This window comes from Bombyx mandarina, chromosome 22 (assembly GCF_030267445.1).
Source record: "Bombyx mandarina strain Sakado chromosome 22, ASM3026744v2".
Lineage (NCBI taxonomy): Eukaryota > Metazoa > Arthropoda > Insecta > Lepidoptera > Bombycidae > Bombyx > Bombyx mandarina.
Window position 1 is genome coordinate 6325254 of NC_143228.1, and position 24856 is coordinate 6350109.

Consider the following 24856-nt stretch of genomic DNA (forward strand, 5'->3'; position numbering starts at 1 on the left):
TCTGCCGTGAAGCAGTGGCAGCCGTGTAGTCGTGCAGCCGTTGTAACTATAGTGAGACGTTACAACTTATATCTCAAGGTGGGCGGCGGCATTTACGTTGTAGATGTCTATGGACTCCAGTAACCACTTAACACCAGGTGGACTGTGAGCTCGTCCACACACCGAAGTAACAAAAATAAAATTTAAAATTAAAAAAAATCTCCGGAAAATCGCTTAGTTTTCTTACACAACATCTAACGTAAGGGACAATGTATATCAGATATCAGACACACACATCACACATCACATATTATAAAACAGATACTGGCACGGATCGGGAATCAAGTTCCAATCTTGCAGGGGTCATAAATATGGGGTCAACAATCTCCCAGAGCAAAATTTATTTATTTATATATATTTAGTTTATTTTATATTTTATATTTAGTTTAATATATATTTAATTTATATTTAGTTTATTATAATATCAAATTCTGCAACCTAGAATCATTTATTCAAAGTCATCTAACATATTCATTGTAAGCGACTACTTGCGAAATTTTAAATAAGTGTCATGAATTAATCAACAAAAGTAATCATCACAGTTATATTTCATACAATGAATAGGTATACGAATCACGAACCGGTTCGGTTACTTCGTAAATGAGAAGTCTGATTAATACGCATCTCAACTATTTGTTTAAAGCAATACGTAATAAGTATCGTTGCAGATAATGATATTTAATGATTTACCCAAAACGATTAAATGACGTAAAGGTATTTACAATGACGTATACTTTTATTCATATGTAATGTTTTAAACATAAATATATTTTATTAACGCAGCTTGTTGGACCACTAAAGGGGCGGATGAAAGGCGATTGCATGCAGCACAGATGCGAATGTTGCGATGGATGTGTGGAGTAACGAGAATGAATAGAATACGGGATGAATATGTTAGAGGAAGTCTGAAAGTGGCACCTGTGACAAAGAAGCTGAGAAGTGCGCGTTTGGGATGGTATGGACATGTGATGAGACGAAATGAAAATGAGGTTGGTAAGAGAGTGTGAACTATGAATGTGGAAGGATATAGAGGGGGAGGTAGACCTAAGAAGAAATGGATGGATTGCGTGAAAGACGATATGGGTAAGAGGGGAGTGAGCGAAGAAATGGTATATGATAGAAGAGTATGGAAGGAAAAAACATGTTGCGCCGACCCCAGGTGACTGGGAGAAGTGCAGGATAATGATGATGATATTTTATTAACGCAGTTTTTGTATATTTGACTCCAAAACCAAAGTAGAGGTGGAGATTGCGCTTCCTATCTTCCACAGCTCTCCTATTAACTCGATACAGTAATAATAGAGTTAAATATGGGGCATAGAGGAAATATATCGTCAAACCTATTCTCATTCATATGGGTTTATTTTACTTTACATACGATACAGGTCAAGCTAATAAAATGCTAATCAACACACGTATACGCAAATTATTTAATATTTATTTGCTTAAATAAGTACCCAATCTTATAACCTGGTGGCTACTAAAGTTCGTAAAAAATAATCTAAACTTTTTTGTCGCGACAAAATCATGTGTACAAGTTTGAAGGTCAATCGAATGTCATTGTAATGCTCCAATAACCGCTTTATATCAGGTGAATCATGAGTTTATCTTACTTTAGCTAATAAATAAAAAAATAAACTTAACCGAGTAAATAAATAATTTTAAAAATTAAGCCCTGTTTACATATTTTTTATTTACAATGGAAGAAATCCTTAAAAAAATTTTATTGCTTAGATGGGTGGACGAGCTCACAGTCCATCTGGTGTTAAACGGTTACTGGAGCCCATAGACATCTACAACGTAAATGCGCCACCCACCTTGGGATATAAGCTCTAAGGTCTCAGTATAGACAACGGCTGCCCCACCCTTCAAACCGAAACGCATTACTGCTTCACGGCAGAAATAGGCAGGGCGGTGGTACCTACCCGTGCGGACTCACAAGAGGTCCTACCGCCAGTAATTACGCAAATTATAATTTTGCGGGTTTGATTTTTATTACACGATTATTAATAGTAGTTGCACTGTAAGAACGTTTTACAATCAATGTGATAGTTACCAAATATCAGCAACTATGCACAATATTCAAACGGCCTACATCTATTACAAGGAAGTTAAAACCGGTCCGAATAAATCCCAATTTTCATAAGCCCTCAAAGATTTACGTAATCCTGTTATACATCTCGGTAGTTGTGGAATCTATGTAGATTAACGAGTTTTGTCGAATAGCAATTAATAATATCATGTTGCCGGGCCTACAAGGAACTTAACTTTCGCTGTGAGTCCTGACGAGTATTGGCAAGATTAAATGTTCTATATACGGAGCATTAACAATAGACAATCACCATCTGAGTAACTAGTTCTTTTGTACTTAAGGGCTTGGAATATGTTTAATTTATGTGTTTTTTTTTTTTCCTACCTATGCTGATAGCCTTGAGAGGCTATTTCAGCTTCGCCCTAACGTTTGTAGGTGAGCTCGCGGGGCTCAACCGGAGAGTTGCTAACACTGACCCTAGCAAGAGCAGTGCTTCGCAGAATCTACCACCGGATCGGAAACGCGACCCACTGAGAAGATCCGGCGAGAAACTCAGTGGGCTGTGTCTATGGGTTAGTTCGCTCGTCGAGCCCTTCGTCGCAAACGACTGGTTCGACGAGGACGGTGACCGGTAATTTATGTGCTTGTCTATTTTGTCTTTTATTTGTTTCATACTAACTTTACAGAATATAATATAATTAATGTAATTAAACAAACGAAATGAAGTGTAGCATACGAAATAAAATATGATAATGAAAAACGAAATATTTAATATAACAATAATTTTAAACTATTTCTATTTATACTACACTCGAGCGAACTCTATGTGTCGTCAGCGTCAGTGTGTGTGTATGTGTGTGTTTCAATCAGCTGACATCGATTGCTAATTTTCGAATTTGGAGAACCGGCCGGATTAGGGCGGCCCCACAACTTCCGACTTCCATAAGCAATCTGAAACTCACGGGATTTAAAAAAAATAATTCATCACTTAGATTTTTACAATATTTTTTGCTCTGAGACGAGTGGTATATAAATGTAAGTAATTCAATTTATTACTTCCGTATTCTCGATCTAGGAATCAAAGATTATTCATCACGCGCCAAGAGAGCTTAATAAAAACGATATCATAGGAACAGTGCCTATTTGGCGGAGTACGATTTAATAAATAATAATATATATTAATAATATAAATATAATGTATAAATATTGAATAAACAATTTTCACATAAATTTCATATTTTACATAAATACTTATGAAACATAAATGCAACGTTCTGTATACACTAATTAGATATTTTAAGCTAACACAAATTTAACACATGACAACTAATTTTATAATTAATGCTCCTCAATCAGTCGTTTGAAGCTATTTAACGTTTCAGTATGTCGTATACGTACTGAGAGTGCATTCCACAAACTTAATATCTTAACGAAATCTTAAGGAAATTCATATTATAGTCAGTCAGTCAGTCATCAGTTATAAATAGTTCTATCCATGTCGCTAAACTCACATCACTCAGCCTTAATATTATTCTAACATCCTCTACAATTGTATTGCTTCAACAGATAATATTTTAGTACCGATAAAATGCCCTAGACCGCTCGCGCAGCGTCTCAATGAGACTTAAACGGATGCTATCAGAATAATTATACGACATATCCTTCGGAATACATACGCATAGCACATTCATTCTCCCAACGAAAGCAAAAATGGGAGGTTTTTATTTTTATTTTTGCTCAAACACACACAAAGTATTAATAAATAATCCAATACCAATCATGAGAGTGAAGAGAAAGTCACGAAAAAACATTAGGATATCTTCTTGCAAGAACATTAAAAAATATAGACCATAACAGAAGGTGGGGATTCATAATTTAAAATAGAATCTGATACCTATTATTTAAAGCATCATACTAAACGACCCTTTACAGTTTTCAATTATATCTCAAAAATGATCGACTCAAGGGAACGAAAGAAAAAAAAAGAAATAAAATCCTCTCACTTATTGTTCATTTTCGATACACGTTACGGCTATATCGCTTATTGCGACATTTGATAATGCGATCAGATTGGTAACGCTGCAATTACTATGATCCGATCGGATATCGTCGGGAATAGGCCCCCACCACGACACCGTCTTATTTGTTAGTTATATAAAAAGACAGCACTATCAGACTAATACCAGTTAAGGCTTTTGTGTCCAAAGCAAAATGTTCTCCAAAGTAAGCTTAACTCCTTTCCAAAGATCAAATCGAGAGTAAATTATATAAGCGCGTAGGGCAGGCCTGAAACCACTTTAACTATATCGGAATTTCTATTATTAGCTCAACAACCAATCTGCTTATATTTTATTGTACTTTTAATTTACATTGGATAAGTAAATATGTACCAATTTTCAAAATGCTGAAAAGTCTTTGCTCACAAATAAAATTATCGCATCAATACTGTGTCTCACAAATTTTTCTTTTCTGATATTTTAGATTGTGCTAATGTGCGCTGTTGTGGCCGTAAGCCACGCAGGCCTCCTACATCATGACCCGGCGGTATCATCTCAGAATATCGTGCGCCATGATCAAACCATCCACCACGAGACGCCCATTCACTACACTGCCCTGCATACTGTTCCCGTGGCACAGGCTGCTCCTGAAATCCATGCTGCTCCAGCCATTCACACCATCCAAGAGGCTCCTACTTACCATGCAGCCCCAGCCGTCCACGAGGCTTCTTCCTACCAAGCAGCTCAAGCAATCCACTCTGCCCCTTCCTACCATGTAGCTCCAGCAGGCCACGAAGCTCCTACCTACCATGCAGCTCCAGCTGCTCACTCTGCAACTACATATCATACAGCTCCAGCAATCCACGCTACTTCAGCTATTCACCAGGTCCCCGCCTACCATTCAGCACCAGCTGTTCATGAAGCTCCAGCTGTTCACGTTTCCACCGCACTCCACGCCGCCTCGGCTGGACATGAAGATCATTATGTTGACGAATATGTAAAGATTATTTGACTAAATTTCTCACTAATTTCACCATATTTCAACAATTATTTTAATATTTCAATATCATATTCCAGGCCCATCCTAAATACGGATACTCTTACTCGGTTGAAGACCCTCACACCGGCGACCACAAGTCTCAACACGAGACCCGTGATGGTGACGTTGTCAAGGGTGAATACTCCCTCCTGCAACCTGATGGCTCATTCCGCAAGGTCACCTACACTGCTGACCACCACAATGGGTAAATAAACAGATATGTCTTGTCAATTTTTTGGCCAAAAACTACCTGATGTGTGCTTATTTTAATCTTACTCTAATCTGTTTTAATCTTAATCTTTGAATGTAATTAAATATAGTTTTTTTTTTGTGTCAACAGTTTCAACGCAGTCGTCCACAATACGCCTCCCGTGATACATCATCATTAGGACTTGAAGTCTGCTCGATCTGTGATATTAGTGTTAATTTGCTCGAGTACCTGTAGTCGCGAAAACCCATAAAGCCTTTCATTTGTTCTCATGTATGTTTGTATCTTGTCGAGTGTTTTAAATGTTTTTTCCACGCCCTAAAATAAAAACTCAAGTCAATTGTGAAAAACTATTATCTCTAAACTGTCTCTTCGAATGTGTATATCTCGTTGTGTTTTGATAGCCTGTAGAATAGTTTAATATCATCATAACCAAGCTTTCTAATGGGGATGGGCAAACAGATGTAAATAGGTTGGCTTAAAAACAATAAATTAAAGTTTAGAAAATTACATACTATTTATTTCAACCCGATATAAAATCATTTACACACCGTGAAGAGCTGTTCCATGCGTAACTTCATATTGTTTCTGTTTCAAAATTCATTTCGCAACGATCATTAATTTCTGAAATACCAATTAAATATACGACGTAAGCCAAAAGACGAAAGGAAATACTGCAATCTCATATGCATTAAAACAAGAAGTGTTTATTTCACTAACAAGTCCGGTGGACCGTGAGAATATACAGATCTCAGCCAGATTGCACTCCGAATATTACCATACAATGCTGTAATGAGGAGTGAAAGCAAAACGCAACCACTGAAGTGACCGATCAAAAACTAGTTCATGCAAGAATCTCCTAAAATGCAGATGTTTAACAAATAAAGTGGACATATTTTTTAAGTTGTAGCAACGATTTTGTCTTCTTCATAACATGAGATGTATGACAACTGAATAGTATAAACCTTCAAATCGAAACGAAAATTACTAATTTAAAATTAAAATTACAAGCCATTCGTTTTATAAATCAGTCTATATGTGTAGGTATATAGAATCTAAGAAATATTATTAAAATTACCATTTAAAAAAAAATTATGATTACTAAAATCAATTAGAAACACACATACACAAATAAAAATAATGAATCGACGGCAGAAATAGTTAATAATAGTAGAATAATGTTGGTAGTACCAGGCAGGTACCACTAAAATAGAGCTATTATATTAGCTACTATTCCAAAATTTCTTGGCACTGTACGGTCTAACTGATGGAAAGTGGTCATCGTCGCCCATAAACGTCAGCAATGCCAAGCCGAGCTGCCGCCTAAACCCGATTAACATATTTATACAAGCATTATAACGAAGGCTCCTTATTTTATCTTATTTCTCCTCAGTTCCTTATTTTTACTCCTACCCTTAAAAACTGACTATTAATATAACAAACGCTATACGAGCGTTCCGAGATCATACGTACTACATTAATTAATGAGGTCGTTAATAAGGTATTATAAATTTGAACACCGTTCCACATTAAATGCTCACAAATCTCTAATCGTTAGTGCCGTAAATCAAATGGCTTCATGGTTGCATCGACGCTACGTAAGAACAAAAAGTTCTACTCTAGTTTAACAGATTTTTCTGATAATAAATCAGTAAAAGTATAACAAAAACTGTAAGAAATATTATAAGAATATAATAATTTGAATTAATTACTCTCTAGATTTCGACTTCACGATGCTACCGATTTCTGCCACAAAGACATCTATACTAATATTATAAAAAGGAAAGATTTGTTTGTTTGTTTGTTTCGAATAGGCTCCGAAACTACTGGACCGATTTGAAAAATTCTTTTTCCATTAGAAGCCGACATTGTCCCTGATGAACATAGGCTACTTTTTTTTAAAAATAAATTATTTTATTTTTTTGGTTTCATGTGTGTTTTAATGTTTCCGAAGCGAAGCGAGGGCGGGTCGCTAGTACATAAATAATATCAGTCAAATTGAGACCTCAATATCATGTTTCGCAGCGGATGCACTCATATTCTGGTAGCTCTCATTTTCCCATCCGGCGTCAAGAAATAGAAGCTCCATAAAATCAAGATTTATCTCGGTGTGAACAAAAAATCAATTAAGAATTAGCATGTAGCAATAAAAATGACATTGGTTAAAACGCGGTTGCGTGATATGTTACCAGACAAAAAGTTTGTATGTAATAAAACTGTTGTAGTCAAATACTAAGATTTACTAGTAATGACATTAGTCCGCCATCGTTCTAGCGGAAAAGCTATGTATAACAATAATAGATACAATTAAATTATTAAAAAAGGATTTACTCTTAACTACCCTACACTAACTCACTATAAAGGTCATAGACAATATTAGATTTAAATTTAGAAATGACAAAACAGTAATGTTCCGGTTCTAAGGTTAAGTGAATAGTCTTTTGAAATTTGAAATTTAAATTTAAAAATCATGTCTCCACATGGACGGTCGTATTCACTTGTGTCTAAGTCAATGATTACCCACAAGTGGGTCGTGAGCTATTTCATCCACATAGGTAAAGGAAAAAACAAAAACGAAAAACATATTATTAGGTCTTTATTTATTATAATAATCTGTGATTAATTTATTATATTAATTTATTAATTTATTATATTGTGTTCTAGGAGTTTGAAGACTTAATCCAAAAAGGAGATTCAAATTCTAATATTATCTATTAAGTACGTCAGCGCAAAAAAATGTTTTGAGATATGTTACAAGGTACAATTACATCCATTCTTTAAATGTATTAGGCAATAATCCAGAGATGCTTAAGCAGTATATTCATTATTTCAACATTACACAAGACTTGCCTCGCCATTCATGCACGTTATCAATGTAATAAAACTCCGAATCGATGTCTGCACAATGAATATATTGAATACACGATTACCAAAAAAAATATGAGCACAAAAATGTCGGTGCCTGTAAAGGTTTTCATTAAAAAATTAAGATTATACGGTGACCTTCAAGTGAAGCTCTGTCCATTTACCGCACAGGCAAGCCGGTTGAGAGAAATATGCGGAGCGGGCTTTGCAAACTGTCCGCGCAACGTAATGTTGAGGTTACACCGAGAACCGCTACAATAAAATAATGTTATTACGTTACTCGTTTGTAATATGTGCGTTCAGCTGAGCGGTCTCGCGTGTTTTATCCTTTTTTTTTACTTTATAAACTAATTCTTCCATTATTTTATTTTATTTTAATTTTAAATTTAGTACCATTACCATAAGGTAAGTATCGTATGAGTACTTTAAGAAAATGCCTTTATTTAGCGATAGTTAGAGTGGAGCAGACGCGGGCGTCACCGGTTCATACCAATTTGAGACCACATTTTTTATAATATAGAAATACAAGATCACTGACAATATATTGGCGAGCGTTTACCATAGCGTCTAGGTAATTTAAAGTGAATTCTGCCTTCCACATAGAGGCGTCAGTTCTAGTAACATTTGCATTCAACTATACACTATCCGCAAAATTTCCAACTAACTAATAAGACGATATAATATAACCACGACCACTCCGCCAGGAATGTACGACTGAGAAGAAAAACCACTATCCTTATAAATATTACTTCAGAATGTTAATGGTATATTTAAATTTTAAATTAAACGTAAAATTTTGAGGATTATTAGCTCGGCTTTATGTTTGAATATTATTTATATTATTATACCGTAATTTACGCACTACCGCCCAATGTGCCCCAAGCCTGTCGTTGTGTAACAGTTTACTGGAGCAACCCAGAACGCTACTTTCTTACCGGCTGCTATGGTACAGCTTTGTTCATAATGGACAACGATACGGAAAGATAAAATTGTAGTAGGGTTTTATAAATGTATTTAGTAAATTTGCTTTGAGTTTAATACCAACCTTGATATCTCCTAAGCTTCTATCTTCTATAGGTAATAAGGCTTTTCTTTATCGTGCACGTACTAGACAATACCAACGTCTCGCCTATTTTAGCAGCAAAATTCTAATCTCAATGGTATAAATAAGGTTTCGAATCCAAGTGCAACATCTTCCAGATAAGATATTTTATTATCTAAGAATATTAGACTTATAGTTTCAAAAGTAACAAGAAATTTCTAGTCGACTAAGAACAAAATATCGACTAAATATCCGTTATTTCAACATAAGAATAAATATGGCTTGGATACGAAATATTTGTTACATTTTGAGTTTTTCAAATACTTTTTTAACTAAAAGCTTCAGGCCCGAAATATGAATCGTGTGAAAAGAGCTTTATAATAACCTTGAACAAAATAAAAAAATCACTAAAATGACGTAAGGTAAAGGTGTAAAGGTGATCGTGTTCAGTGGTGTCATATTATGCTGGGCCGGTTTTGTTGTATCGGGTGACATACACCCGAACCGCTTCCTCACTTGTATAAAACCCACCACTGCACTTGGGAACTTATCAAACGTACCCCACGCTTCAGTAAGGCACCTCAACATGTTCTTCAAAGTGAGATATCCTTCGCCGGAATTAATAAATAATATTTATTACGCACTCTTAATTATATTTAATTGAACTATTCGTCTTACAGATTGCTGTAGTCTGCTCGATTTTGGCTATTTGCCAAGGTGGTGTTATAGACGAGGGCCACGGCCATGCTGTGTCTTCCCAAAGCATCGTCCGCCATGACGAGCCTTCTCATCAAGAAACGGCACATTATACCCCAGTATTGAGTCATGCTGCTCCAGTACTGACTCACGCAGCCCCTTTGATTCAACATGCCGGTCCTATTGTTCACGCCGCCCCCGTGGAACATTCTTCGTATATACATGCTTCGCCAGTGGTCCAACACTTCAGCCCTGTGCAACATGCTCCGGTCGTGCACCACGCTGCGATTCCAATTGCCGTCGAGCACTCCGATCATGTCGAAGACCATGTAAGTAATAGCACACATGTAATAACTCACACATATGTCGAAGATTATCCGATTAGGTTATCCGATTTTTTATATTGCTTAGATGGGTGGACATGCTCACAGCCCACCTGGTGTTAGCTGGTTACTGGAGCTCATAGACATCTACAACATAAATGCACCACCCACCTTGAGATATAAGTTCTAAGGTCTCAAATATCGTTACAACGGCTACTTCACCCTTCAAACCGAAACGCATTACTGTTTCAGGGCAAAAATAAGCAAAGTGGTGGTACCTACCCGTGCGGACTCACAAGAAGTCCTACTACCAGTAAAAACATAGCATCCTCATTCTCTCTAAGCACATTATCTCTAAGCAAAGTATTGTAATGTATTTTCTGTGCACCAACATTGTATAGATCTTTCTGGTATGTGGTGATTTCAATCAAAATTATAATTGTATAGTTACGGAAGAAATATTAAGTTTATCTTCGCTACTTCCGATAGTTCTTGAAAGATTGATTAAGCATGAGGGATATACTGTTGTTCCGTACAGTACATTCCTTTAGTAAGGTCAATTAAAATCAATTATATCGAAAAAATACTGAATGAAAAATAAAACGAACTAAATGCCTCATGTTATTCGAAGGCTCTAACTGGAATTAAACTCGGACACCACATAACGTTACACGAAACAAAATTCACCGATACAAAGAAAGTGAAAGGCATCTTAGATACTATTATGATTAAAAAATGTGATCAGTTAATACGACCCAATTAAATATTTTATTGTGTAAGCCCCTTGTCGTTATTAGTCTACAGACGATTTTGCAACTATTTATGGGCAATCTATCAAGCGGTTGTTTGAATCGTTCAACTATTTATCAAAATAACCATTAGTTTCTTTACGAATAAAACTCTCGACCTTAACAGGTCAAGCTATGCGTGATTGTTTGTTAGTGAAAGAACTATCATCATAATATAACATGATAAAATGACTAATAGGTAAACTGATTTTTGATCCAATGATGGAATATGTTTGAATTGAATTTGTAGAATATATTGCGACAAATTAAACTAATAAGTTTGTTCATTTAACATTTTTGATTGCAACTATGCTGGTAACGAATAGATTACATATGAACTGGATAATATTCTCCAGGCTCCCGCGAAGTATGAGTTCTCATATTCCGTCGAGGATCCCCACACCGGCGATCACAAGTCCCAACACGAAACCCGTGATGGTGATGTCGTGAAAGGCGAATACTCTCTACTCCAGCCTGATGGTTCCATCCGCAAGGTCGAATACACAGCTGACCACCACAACGGGTAAGTTTTCTATTCAGCTTACGTAATATCTAAAACAATCGTGTAATTACGAAGTGTTGCGAACATATAAGTAAGAAAATTAGTTTACTTCAATTTGCGCCAATAATTGTCCCATAGAATACTATAGACGACTATAAAATAAATCTAACACAAACTGTTTTGTAGTAAAATTGTGAACAACGATTCGTGTGGGTCGGATAGTCCTCGAATTATTTTAAAACGTAGGTAATCAACAATTATTAAAAAGAACTGTCTATCTTAGCATTCTGATGACTTAAGAGTAAAATCTTAATTCAATTTGTTCAGAAAACGCCACTGCAATAACTTACTAAGTTATTTCGTAACCGAATTAGTAACGATTCTGTGATTCTGAATAGGAGTCTAATTGATTGTTAAACTTTTTTTGTAGTAATGTATCTTAATTTGTTACATCAGATTCAACGCTATTGTACACAACTCCGAGCCTGACGCACACGCTGCACCTCCATCGCCGGCTCCTGCTGTCCACGCCGTCCCCGCAGCTCATTCCGCTCCAGTAGTTCATTCTGCCCCTGTGATTCACTCTGCCCCAGTGCTTCACTCAGCCCCAGTAGTTCATTCAACCCCTGTGGTTCACTCCGCTCCCCTAATTCACTCCGCTCCCGTGGTTCACTCCGCTCCCCTAGTTCACTCCGGCCCCGTTGTCCACACAGCGTCTCTGTTCCACGCCACTCCTCTTGTACACTCAGCTCCTCTCGTGCACGCCGTACACGCTGCACCAGCACACTACATCGCTGCTCATCATTGAATTAAATTTGCGAGAATCCTATATTTGTAATCTTAACTTCTATTTAATTATTTAAAAATAAAAACTGATTAAAATATTTCTGATTGAATACGTATTCTTTGACATCAATTCCCTTACTAACTCCCTTACAATACATTTACCTAATGGAGAAAACGTTCGCTTGTTGTTCCGTCTTGAACAAAACATATCGGATGTATGATGTTAGGTAACAGAAAATCGTTAATCACCCACTATTCATGTTCACGTAATAACAAAAAAAATATCACAACACTATATAGTGTACATTCTTGCGCTTGACGTTTTTAATTGGCAGTGAATAAAAAAACATGCTTCGTGCATTCACACCAAACCTAATAGCACAGAACAGAACTTGAATTTCGACTAGCACTAGAACATCAACGTATTTAACGTTATTTTTTATTGTTTATAAGCTCATAGCCCATCTAGTGTAGTGGAGCACATATACAAATCAGCCCCAGGAAGTCCATCAGCTTGTTCCTGTATAATACAATAATATTAATACGTGAAGCAAAAACTTTGTATCCCTTTTTACGAAAATTGCGCGGACGGAGGAGTATGAAATGTTCTACCCTTATAGAGAATATAGAGAAGAAGTGCACAAGGCTAATATTTTTTTTAAATAATGCATAAAAGATACATTAAATCAATAAAGAAAACATTACACACACTACATACCATGTATTTGACGCACACACGCATGCATACTATTTATTGTCAAACTTTTGTTCTTGTCGTCTGTGGTCAAATTGAGAATAGATTAAATATTGTTTGTCTTTATTTATATTTTTTTATAGTGTAGCCTTGGCGAAATTTGTGATTATAGAAGTATAAAATATAATCATAATAGTGTAAAAACTTACAATTCTAATTAATTATAATCGAATTTCGACAACTGCGGGAACTCTAGTACAATACAAAAATATTAGGACAAGCAGTTCAATCATTATTTTTCGGAAAGCCACAGCATAATTTTTATACAATTCACGATAATCACAGCAGAACGAGATCGAATCCCACTAGTTTAAAATACATGTAGACTTATTCTTCAAATCCAATATTATGTATATTATGAAAACATTGAAGATCACATTAGTTTGACACAGTGTAGTTATTAGTAGCATCATAATATGACGGAAGTGCACAACACTATTTGTTATCTTAATGTTACAGTCGTATCATGGTAAAATCTGGCCCACGATTGTACAAAACAGTCACGAAGCAAGGCTTTCTTACATTTTGTAATGTCCCATGAATGCTATATGAAATTAGCTTAAGCAACAAAATTTATATACCTTATATTTATATATCTTTAAATGTTTGTATAAGATGTCTGTTGCAATATCTCGTATTCTTCGAAATAGGTGCTCTGCATAATTATACATTGTTTTTCATTGCGTTACAGATAAGAAATACTTTGGTAGGAATTATATTAGTATTTCGAGCTTATTTCTAATGTAAGTGCTTGAGACAATACTTGGAACTCCATAAATATTATAAAATGAATTAACTCCATCAAATTACACCTTTAACAGTTCGTTAGTTGCAGTTATTAATCAGGCCTAAAAATTACTTGATTAGGTTTTTTGTCCGCTTCCTAATGATAACTAAACCCCATGGACATAATTCAGAAACGAGCTTCCTCTTCTCTATATATTTTTTCGAATTTATTAAAATATACGAGCAAATATATACATTTAAATAAAAGACAGTCAAGTTGATAACCTTATTATACTTATGGACCGAAACAAACAATATAACTAGTCAGGTCATAAGTATTGTCACACAGTAAAAACTTTTCTTTTAGTATGCTGGCCACAAAAAAGTTTATTGAATTCGAATTTCGAATTGTTCATGAAAATAAAAATGTATACTTTTAGAATTTTACTCATTTTTAAATATGGAGTGGACGCTTAAAGAAGACCGTGTTGCAGTTATTGCGTTGCATCGTTGCGGTTACGTGCCAATTCAAATTTTTAACATACTGAAAATTATGAATATAACCAAAAGATTCGTTTATCGTACCATCAAACGATACAATGAAGACTCTAGTGTAGAAGACAGGTCAAGAAGTGGTCGCCCTCGGTCTATTAGGACTCCAGCAGTGATAAAAGCTGTGAAGGCGCGAATTCAAAGAAATCCCAAACGTAAGCAGAAACTGTTGGCCCTTCAGATGGGGTTAAGCAGAACCACGGTGAAAAGGGTGTTAAATGAATACTTAGGGCTTCGGGCATATCGAAGAAAACAGGACATCGTTTGAATGCTCGTCTAATGGACCTGAGACTGAAGAGATGCCGCACTTTGTTGAAGCGGTTAAAGCGGTTGATGATTTTATATTATGTATGTATACATATTTAAAAATATCTTGAAGCGTGTCCAAGAAACAAAAGGTGAGGATGCTTGCGAACCTTTTTATTTAATGATCAGTGCAAAATCAGTGCTAAGAAGCAAGGTTGAATAAATTATATGGTGTGTTATATTGCACTCAGCGGCCCACATGTTGGGGCGCAACGCTCTACTTATCAACCATAATTAAAGCTAACGAGATAGGCCGGCGAAAATTTTATAAGTGTGTAAATAATTATTTAACGATTAAGTAACCAAAACAGAGAGCGGCCGCTTGAGAACAATGCTAATGCATTTCGAAAAATTATAATAATTTATAAATTGGTCAGTAACACTTTGGTCATTAATCCGCTCCGAAATATTTAGTAAAGGTGGACGGACGCATAGACATTTGAAGATAAAATTGAATTTATCAATAGACTCTTGAAATTTCACCCAAAATTGCATTCGTTTCATTTTATTTAGCAGTTTTGATTATCAGTTTCTATTGATAAGAATCCTTGTGATCCCGCTCGATTAAGGAGCATCATCCGGCTTATCTCTGCCGCGAAATAGTAATAAGTTCCGGCGTAAATGGTAGGTGATATTATACATAACATAACAACCGTGATACTATACAATTATTGGTGATGATTTCTGGTGGTGATTACTGATGGTAGGACCTCTTGTGAGTCCGCACGGGTAGGTACCACCACCCTACCTATTTCTGCCGTGAAGTAGTAATGCGTTTCGATTTGAAGGGTGGGGCAGCCGTTGTAACTATACTGAAACCGTAGAACTTATATCTCAAGGTGGGTGGCGCATTTACCTTGTAGATATCTATGGGCTCCAGTAACCACTTAACACCAGGTGGGCTGTGAGCTCGTTAACCCATCCAAGCAATGAAAAAAAAATTGGAACCTGACTTCATATCTCAATTTGGACGGGACCATAAACGTAATGATTGATGTACATTAGGTTCTAAAAACCATTTCACACCAGATAGCCTATTTTTATTAAAGGATTTAGGACAATAAAATGTTTTGCGAAATTTTATGAAACTTATTTAACGGCCGTCTGGTGTAGTGGTAAGTGACATGGTCACTACATAAGGGGGTCGCGGGTTCGAATCCCGCCAAGGGAAGATATTTGTATGATAAATATAAATGTCTTTTCCAGGGTTATGGATGTATATTAAATATATGTATGTGTATAATAAAAATCTTACATTTATTTCCGTTATCTGGTACCTGTAACACAAGTTCTTTACGAACTTATTACAGGACCAGTTAACGTGGCGTGATCGTTAGTAAATTTTTATTTATTTATTTATTTATTTCTATTAAATAGAATAAATTACGGCTTTTACTAAAACGAAGTTATCTTAAAAAATCAGAAAGCCATTAGAAAGTACACGTTTATGGTCTGCACTAACTTTAAATTAAGCACGAAATCCTAAAATGTAATTACCAGCCTACAAAACGAGCGTCTACTTACACTGTAACAAAATTAACATTTCATGACATAATAATTTTTGCATGTTACATAATTTTCATTAAATGTTTCTCTTTTAACATTACACATAATTTTCTAATTTAATGAAATTGCTTTATTACTTTTTTTACTTTTCGGCTACAGGAAAAATATATACCCGTTAAGCATTTTAGGGATTTAAAATATGTTTTATGAAAGTCGGGTTTTTATCTATACTAATATTAAAAAGCTGAAGAGTTTGTTCGTTTGAACGCGCTAATCTCAGGAACTACTAGTTCGATTTGAAAAATTCTTTCAGTATTAGATAGCCCATTTATTAAGAAAGGCTATAGGTATATAACATCACGCTAAGACCAATACAAGCCAAGCACCAATAAAGAATGTTTAAAAATCGGGGTTTTTTTCCATTTTGAGAGCTTCCGCTGCGTGCGCTGCGAAACGGTTAAATTTTCGCTAAAATAATGTATGACAGAATTGTTCCGCTTTAAAATATCTAAAAAAAAGTCCGTGACAGCATGTCTTTATGTTAAGGTTGGCTTCACTATAACGTTTTTTATGCTAACCAAGTTTGTTCTAAAATAAAGCATTATTTGTGAACTATTTCACGCGGACGAAGTCGCGAGCAAAAGCTAGTTGTTCTAAGTAACAGTTAAACAAGCTCATAGTTCACCTCGTGTCAAGAGATTAGAGGCCATAAATATCACGCAGAAACAGCTGTTATATTGTGAACTCGCGCAATTACGGAACGAATTGTCCAACTATTCTGCATACTTCTGCAGGGTTTTACTGGTGGTAGGACCTCTTGTGAGTCCGCGCGGCTAGGTACCACCACCCTGCCTATTTCTGCCGTGAACAGTAATGCGTTTCGGTTTGAAGGGTAGGACAGCCGTTGTAACTATAGTTGAGATTTTAAAACTTATATCTCAAGGTGGGTGGGTAATCACTTAACACCAGGTGAGCTGTGAGCTCGTCCACCCATCAAAGAAATAAAAAAAAATAATGAAGCGATCATGAGTTCTGGCTTGAAGACTTGGACAGTAGCTATACACTAGAATTGAAGTCTCAACCCTATCTCAATATACATATATAAGTAGCGGTGCTTCTATTTTGTCTATGTTGTCTGGTCGATCCAACTTCATAGCAAAACACCATGAGTACGATAAGCGCGCTTAGACGAAAAATATTTAACACGTACTTTTAAATTATTTGAAGAACACGAGCTGAACTATATCAAGTTTATATGTTATTTAAATGAAGTTTTTTTTTTTTTTTAAAATCACGCCACGTTAACTGGTCCCGTGATAAGTTCGTAAAGAACTTGTGTTACAGGTACCAGATAACGGAAATAAATGTAAGATTTTTATTATACACATACATATATTTAATACACATCTATAACCCTGGGAAAGACATTTATATTTATCATACAAATATCTTCCCTTGGTGGGATTCGAACCCGCGACCCCCTTGTGTAGTGACCATGTAACTTACCACTAAACCAGACGGCAAATTGATTTACGTACTCGAAAATTCATTTCCTCATTGCATTTAGTCATAAAACAAGAGTCACGTAGTTACTTATCTGATCATTACAATACTCTGTGGAGAACAGAAAGGGTCGTATAACTTTCTACGTGGAAATCTCCTTAAATGTTGATTTAAAAAGGAAAGTTCAGAAGAAATTTGTTGAATAGCAGGTGATGGTAATGTGAAAATTAGAGTAAAATAAACTTAGGCAAAATTTTAAATGAGAATATTAAAATAATATGCAAAAGTATAATTGAAAAGAAAAGAAATATTTAAGAATTTTATTAAATCCAGATTTAGTTGGAACCAAAAAAATTATTAAAGTTTTAAATTATATAATTTCAATTATTATATTTCAATAAAATTATTAGATTAATGCTGTGTTATTTAATAACTTTAACTTTGAATTCCTAATTGTTCATAAAAATACTTATAATTTTTCTAAAATAGAAAATAGTTCTCACCTTGAACCACGAATGATATAATTTTACGTAATTCTTGTATCATTGTTAAATTACCGTATACTTGCGTGGTGGTCGCGTGCATCGCATCTCGCTTCGAAACCAATATAAAAGACAGACAGTTCGACTCTTCAACACCAGTTGAGTGTGGTCGTGCAGACGAAACAAACCTTATTCAAACGCAAAATGATCGCTAAAGTAAGTGGCTCCTGTGGGTTATTATCCCGATCATTAACTGAAAGGATTGTCAGCGCATTGTTGAAACTATTGATATTTATTTATTTGATATTTTTTTGATGCACTACAAGGGTGGTGGCTCTGTATTTACATATTTATTCTCATGTTTGTTTTATATAAAAAAATCCTTTTTTTTTCACTTTCATTTTTTACTCTTGCAGTCCACTAAAAATCAAGCCTGCTGATGACTTAATCTACCTTCTTCCAGGTTACTTTCAAATTTCTGTTTTTCCCAGGTCGCAGTAGTCCTGTCCGTGGTAGCACTAGCAAGTGCTGGTGTAGTCCAACTAGCAGGCCACGGATACGGCGGTGAGGAGTACGGCCACGAAGCGATCGCGTACGCCCCAGTAGCCGTTGCGCCAGTCGCGCATTACGCCGCACACGAAGACACGCATGTCGATTATCATGTGAGAAAATCATAAATTAGATACGTCTAGAAACATTCCCAATGTTGAATATTATTGATAGCCCAAGATCTGATAATAATCAAATTTCGTTACTTTCGAGATGATTTTTAAATTCAAATTAACACGATTAGTATTCATTCCAAAAAAAATATGACTTAAACACGGATTCTGATAAACGTTTGTTACAAAAAATGTAGAACTATTGATAAAATATTCAAAAATTCCATGGTGAATTATCACGTAAATGCAGAATACAAAGAAAACGTACGGTCAAATAATTTGCGTAAACAATACATTTCACAACATCCGCTAGTTTCTCGTAAGGGACTTATAAAGTTAACAAGAACCGAAAGCTACAATGTATTCATGCAATGTATCGTTTTATGTTAGTACTGATCATTAACCTCTATAAAACTCTAGGCTATTGTTAGCTTGCTCAAGTTATAGTCTGTTTAGATCCAAACTTGATACAGGCGGGCTTAATTTATAAGCTAATTCGAATAAAATCATGAAAAGAGGTTCTACTCGTTTAGAGTCAAAACAAACAAACAGTTGGTCTAAAAAAATACATAGGTTATTTAAAAAAAAAAAACTAACCTTTACATTTAGGAATTAAAATCGTTTTTAGAATTAAAATCCAGTTAAGGGATCGTAATTCAGTGAATTGTAACAGCCTTCACTAATGAACATTATCCGTTACGTGTAACAACGTGTAGACACAGTAATCGCCTTAAAACTCATTAGTGATGCAATTCTGTCACACTAACATTCACAAACAGTACAAATATTGGTCAAGGATACAGAAAGAAACAATGGGAGGACGAGATCTTTCTGCACAATGATCTGATAACGTTTCAAACAATGCGAAGATTTCAATTCACAGCAAAATTTTCGTATTGCCATAGAAATTTGATTAATTACAGTATTATTACTACCGTCTTCATGTAGCAAAAATTTTAATAGTTTAAAGTTTAGTCTTTATTCTCATATTTACATAACGAAGACTTTCCACGATTATATTATATACACGTAGAGAAACAAGCGCACATTCTAATTGAGTAGAAAAAGCCTGGTATGTAAATGACAGTGCATTTTTTCCCTAGTTACGTTACGCTCAAACAAATATTAGGATTTATTAAATACGTTAATTAGAGTATTTGTAATTGTTTCCCTGGGCCTATATTACAAGTTGTTTCGTAATACAATAGTAACAGGTTAATAATTGACAGCTTGCATAAACTGCTCGTGCCGTTTCAGAACTATCAATGTTTCCGGGTTATGATACCTATCAACACAATAATTAAATAGGCACCTGACTTATTACATCACAAGTTAAATTTAATCGGCATTTAAATTTTATAATTGTAATTTCACTTCAAAGCACAACAAAGTAATTACGCTAAAACCATAATAGTAAGTTTTCGTTGTTGATTTTATATGATTGCTTTAACGGATGAGCAAGCTGGATGCCCAAAGCAATAGCGTTAACTGGCTAATGGAGACATCACAACGTGCATACTATCATCCACTTTGAGATATTAAGTCTAAATCTCAATTGTATTGAATAATGGACCCTTCAAACAGGAACACATGACCGCTTTGTGACAGAAATAAGCAGGATGGTAGTACCAACTCGTGCTAATGATACGCCCTGCACTACAGTATTAATGTAAATTATAAAATGTTGGTGGGTTCGATTATTATTAGACGACAATCCTTCATCATGAAAGTCTTTAGTATGTATTTCACACCGAACGTCTACCATTTTAGCTAGAATGGCTTGGCTTGTTTCTCACTTTTCATATTCAGGCTTGTCGTACGGCATTGGTACCAAACCGAAGAAACTCCTAAAATACGATACATAAATAAAAATACTCAGTTAAATTTAACAAAATTACGCGTTAAGACAGCGGTGTTACTTCACGACGCATATTAGCATGAATTTGTTAAATAACCAACATTTCGCATGGCGCATTATACAGTGTAACCGTTATACAAAATTCAGGTTCGATTTGTTGTCGTGTTGTCATAAATTGAACGCCGTCGGGTAATGATTTGAGGTAATCTACATTTACTGACGCAACATAGAGTCCTAGTCGTGATTGTAGGGCCAATAGCATGGCTGGTGGAGTGCTTGCAACACGAAACCGTCCAGAAAGTAATAATCCTTTGGATAAAAGCTGTTTGCATGTGTTGCATTGTATCGTGGAGTCTCACGCTCACTTTATTGTCCCTTGTCTAAGCAAATTACAACTTGACAATAACTTGAGCCGGTTGCTCCACATAATGCGAATCTAGATTATGTAGTTGCGTATTCTGTATCTGCTATCGCAATGCATTCTTAAAATTATCATCTCATGATTTATTTGTAACGCAATTTTTGAGCTCTTGGTTTTTATATTTATCTTAAAGCGTAAATAATTTGTAACTTTTCATTTAAATAAGTTTAACTACTTCCTAACTTGTTAAAAATACTGGTAAAATAAAGTATTTGTTGCGATGTATTGAACGGTCATAGTAATCGTGTTTTGTATTTAAATCGTAGGGATAGGATAGTTTCAATATAATTGACTCAGTTTCGTCAGAAGGATTTCCAGTGTCTTTGGAATTCAATAATCTTTTGCCAGTAGGTAAGCTAGATGAGCTCGTGTGATCCAATTTCAATTCGACAGGTAATTTGTAAAACTGAATTTAATCAACAGGCTCATCCCAAATATGACTACTCCTACTCAGTGTCAGACCCTCATACCGGCGACCATAAGACCCAGCATGAGGCCCGCGATGGTGATGTCGTAAAGGGAGAGTACTCTTTGCTCCAGCCCGACGGCTCCTTCAGAAAGGTTACATACACTGCTGACGACCACAATGGGTGAGTTTTTTTTTTAAATCTTCAGTAGTATGTATGTACTATTATTTGCCGCATAGTACTTATAGATAACTGAAAGCACTCCTCACGTACGCACAAAGCATGAATGTAATTTCAAATTTATAGTTTAATTCTATTCAAAACTGAATTGATGTCGCTTGCCAAAGTTTGTTTAGCCTAAAACTAGAATATTAGGTGTATGTGCCTGGAACGTAAAATTATGAATATTGTGAATTATTTAAAAATAATAAAATTTAACATTTAACATTTTCGGTTTGAAGGGTGGGGCAGTCGTTGTAACTATACTTGAGATCTTAGAACTTATATCTCAAGGTGGGTGGCGCATTTACGTTGTAGGTGTCTATGGGCTCCGGTAACCACTAAACACTAGGTGGGCTGTGAGCTCATACATCCATCTAAGCTATAAAAAAAAAAAAATATTTCATGTTTTTTTTAAATTTTTCAGTTTCAACGCAACACTAAGTGGGCTGTGATCTCATCCACCCATTTAGCAATAAAAAAAAAAAATTATTTCATGTTTTTTTTTATATTTTTTAGTTTCAACGCAGTAGTACACAACACCGCACCCGCTCATCACGAGTACCACTAGCGATCAACGGCAAACAGCCCCTTCTAATGTGATATTTAACACTTAAACCCTAATTTAGATAGTTTTTAGTCGACAGAAAATTATTGATATAAAACTGCGGCGAAAATAAACCTGTTAAAAATATTGTTTTGTAATTTATTTATTCCTTCGAATGACGTAAGTGCTTGCGAAATAGTTGCAAATACTATTAAACTAAAACAATATTGACAGAGAGGAGTTTTTTTAATGATTTCAATATTTGCTGGTGCTAGAGCATTGCGAGCCCACGCGGATTAATACTAATTTCCAATTAATTTTAGCAGCAACAACAATAGGTTTCGAGTTAAACAATACAATCGTTATACATTACAAATAAAACAACTATCTCGAGTCACTAAATAATAATATATATGTCGCATCCGGGTCAATAGTTCGGAATATCAACGATTCACCCCTCCTATTTAGCTTATTCGTCAACGATATTCCCCGGTCGCCGCCGACCCATTTAGCTTTATTCGCCGACGACACGACTGTTTACTATTCTAGTAGATATAAGTCCCTAATCGCGAAGAAGCTTCAGAGCGCAGCCCTAGCCCTAGGACAGTGGTTCCGAAAATGGCGCATAGACATCAACCCAGCGAAAAGTTACTGCGGTGCTATTTCAGAGGGGAAGCTCCACACGGATTTCCTCCCGGATTAGGAGGAGGAATCTCACACCCCCGATTACTCTCTTTAGACAACCCATACCCTGGGCCAGGAAGGTCAAGTACCTGGGCGTTACCCTGGATGCATCGATGACATTCCGCCCGCATATAAAATCAGTCCGTGACCGTGCCGCGTTTATTCTCGGTAGACTCTACCCCATGATCTGTAAGCGGAGTAAAATGTCCCTTCGGAACAAGGTGACACTTTACAAAACTTGCATAAGGCCCGTCATGACTTACGCGAGTGTGGTGTTCGCTCACGCGGCCCGCACACACATAGACACCCTCCAATCCCTACAATCCCGCTTTTGCAGGTTAGCTGTCGGGGCTCCGTGGTTCGTGAGGAACGTTGACCTACACGACGACCTGGGCCTCGAATCAATTCGGAAATACATGAAGTCAGCGTCGGAACGATACTTCGATAAGGCTATGCGTCATGATAATCGCCTTATCGTTGCCGCCGCTGACTACTCCCCGAATCCTGATCATGCAGGAGCCAGTCACCGTCGACGCCCTAGACACGTCCTTACGGATCCATCAGATCCAATAACCTTTGCATTAGATGCCTTCAGCTCTAATACTAGGGGCAGGCTTAGGGACCCCGGTAACCGTACTCGTCGAACTCGTTAAAGTGGTCGACGTGCAACCTAACCCATGCATCAACCCGCTGAGTTTCTCGCCGGATCTTCTCAGCGGGTCGCGATTCCGATCCGGTAGTAGATTCATTCGCGAAACAATTGCTCTTGAGTTGTTAGGTCTCCTTCGGAGGCGCTCGGGCAGTTGTTAGCAAATCCCACCCCTCTTGGCTGAGCCTTTGCTCGCCCACCTGTCCTGGTGAAACTGGAAAGGCCTTCAAACTTTCAATCATAAAAAAAAAAAAAAAAAAATCAACGATACACAAACGTCAAAGTGACAGAATGGCCGTGTCGTGGTTGACGACTTTTAGTAATATTAAGACGGTGGTTTTGATTATTATTTTAAATGATGAAATGTTGTTTTGATAAATATCACAAAATGAAGGGTAGACTCCGTAACGCCACAGTTATAAAATGGCGGTACGTGGACAGAGTCGTGGCATTCCGTGTCAGACAGTCATTTCGTCCGTCTCAGTCAGTCAGTCAGTCAGTCGGTCTGTCGGTATGTGCAACGAAACTGTCGGTTTATCCTATCATTGTGAAAGTTGTGTGTGTTGAGTTTCAATAATTATTATTGAAAAGTTTTATTGACTAAACTGAGTTCAATCGAATACGAGTGATGACGAAACTACCGCTCAGCCATCCCTGGCGACGCCGCCGTCGCCGACATATATATTTAATAATATATAAATACCTAGCCCTAAGCAGATCCCAATGGAAAAGCCGCAATTCACATCAGACATGGGGCTGCAGTTTCAATGGTTATATAAGGAATAGACCCTTAAAATCGGAATGTAAGAGTACTTCAAGGCAGAAATAGGCAGAATGGTGAAGTAGACAAAGATCGAGGAAATGAGACCGATCAATGCGTTTTCATAAGTATCAATCTATAGCTCAAATAGCAATAATCACACTGAATAGATCCAGACAATCTAAGTATGTGTATAAATGAGCCAAAAGTAATATACTACTTACTATTTTTAGCGCCCCATGACCCCGGGTTAGAGCCCCGTGAGCTCACTTACTCGCTCGGTGAATCTACCTACGAAGTCACTAGAATCGGTAAAAAACACAAAAGCAATAACAGTATCTATAAAGTAGTAATTTTTGCTACCCAATTTATAGAAAATTCTAAATATCTTGTGGTTACTGGTCTCAACTGCTTTAACGTGGGTTCCAAATTTAATTTGAAACCCGGCCGGGGCTAGTGTATTTCAAATATTTCTTATCCGGTATGTGCTTTTTCTTGTTACA

General features: G+C 36.2%; 3 protein-coding genes across 3 annotated transcripts; all 3 read left to right on the plus strand.

Moving 5' to 3' along the window:
* The first annotated feature begins 4264 nt into the window (after window positions 1-4264).
* CPR93 (cuticular protein RR-2 motif 93) lies at window positions 4265-5825 on the plus strand. The gene is made up of 4 exons (XM_028174494.2): window positions 4265-4294; window positions 4553-5065; window positions 5146-5312; window positions 5448-5825. Exons 1-4 carry the CDS (start codon window positions 4283-4285, stop codon window positions 5494-5496), a joined length of 741 nt encoding a protein of 246 aa, XP_028030295.2. The 5' UTR covers window positions 4265-4282; the 3' UTR covers window positions 5497-5825.
* Window positions 5826-9665: 3840 nt separating this feature from the next.
* Window positions 9666-12427, plus strand: CPR92 (cuticular protein RR-2 motif 92). Its single transcript, XM_028174490.2, has 4 exons — window positions 9666-9820; window positions 9903-10247; window positions 11386-11552; window positions 11988-12427. Exons 1-4 carry the CDS (start codon window positions 9809-9811, stop codon window positions 12337-12339), a joined length of 876 nt encoding a protein of 291 aa, XP_028030291.2. The 5' UTR covers window positions 9666-9808; the 3' UTR covers window positions 12340-12427.
* Window positions 12428-18238: 5811 nt separating this feature from the next.
* On the plus strand, window positions 18239-22409 carry CPR91 (cuticular protein RR-2 motif 91). Its single transcript, XM_089736974.1, has 4 exons — window positions 18239-18362; window positions 18638-18808; window positions 21511-21677; window positions 22233-22409. The coding sequence occupies exons 1-4, from the start codon at window positions 18351-18353 to the stop codon at window positions 22282-22284; spliced, it is 402 nt and encodes a 133-aa protein (XP_089593100.1). The 5' UTR covers window positions 18239-18350; the 3' UTR covers window positions 22285-22409.
* Window positions 22410-24856: the final 2447 nt, after the last annotated feature.

Coding starts and splice junctions, on each gene's coding strand:
- CPR93 (XM_028174494.2), top strand. Junction 5,066..5,145: donor ATCATTATGTTGACGAATAT/GTAAAGATTATT, acceptor ATCATATTCCAG/GCCCATCCTAAATACGGATA. Junction 5,313..5,447: donor ACTGCTGACCACCACAATGG/GTAAATAAACAG, acceptor TTGTGTCAACAG/TTTCAACGCAGTCGTCCACA.
- CPR92 (XM_028174490.2), top strand. Junction 10,248..11,385: donor CCGATCATGTCGAAGACCAT/GTAAGTAATAGC, acceptor AATATTCTCCAG/GCTCCCGCGAAGTATGAGTT. Junction 11,553..11,987: donor ACAGCTGACCACCACAACGG/GTAAGTTTTCTA, acceptor TTGTTACATCAG/ATTCAACGCTATTGTACACA.
- CPR91 (XM_089736974.1), top strand. Junction 18,809..21,510: donor ACACGCATGTCGATTATCAT/GTGAGAAAATCA, acceptor TTTAATCAACAG/GCTCATCCCAAATATGACTA. Junction 21,678..22,232: donor ACTGCTGACGACCACAATGG/GTGAGTTTTTTT, acceptor TATATTTTTTAG/TTTCAACGCAGTAGTACACA.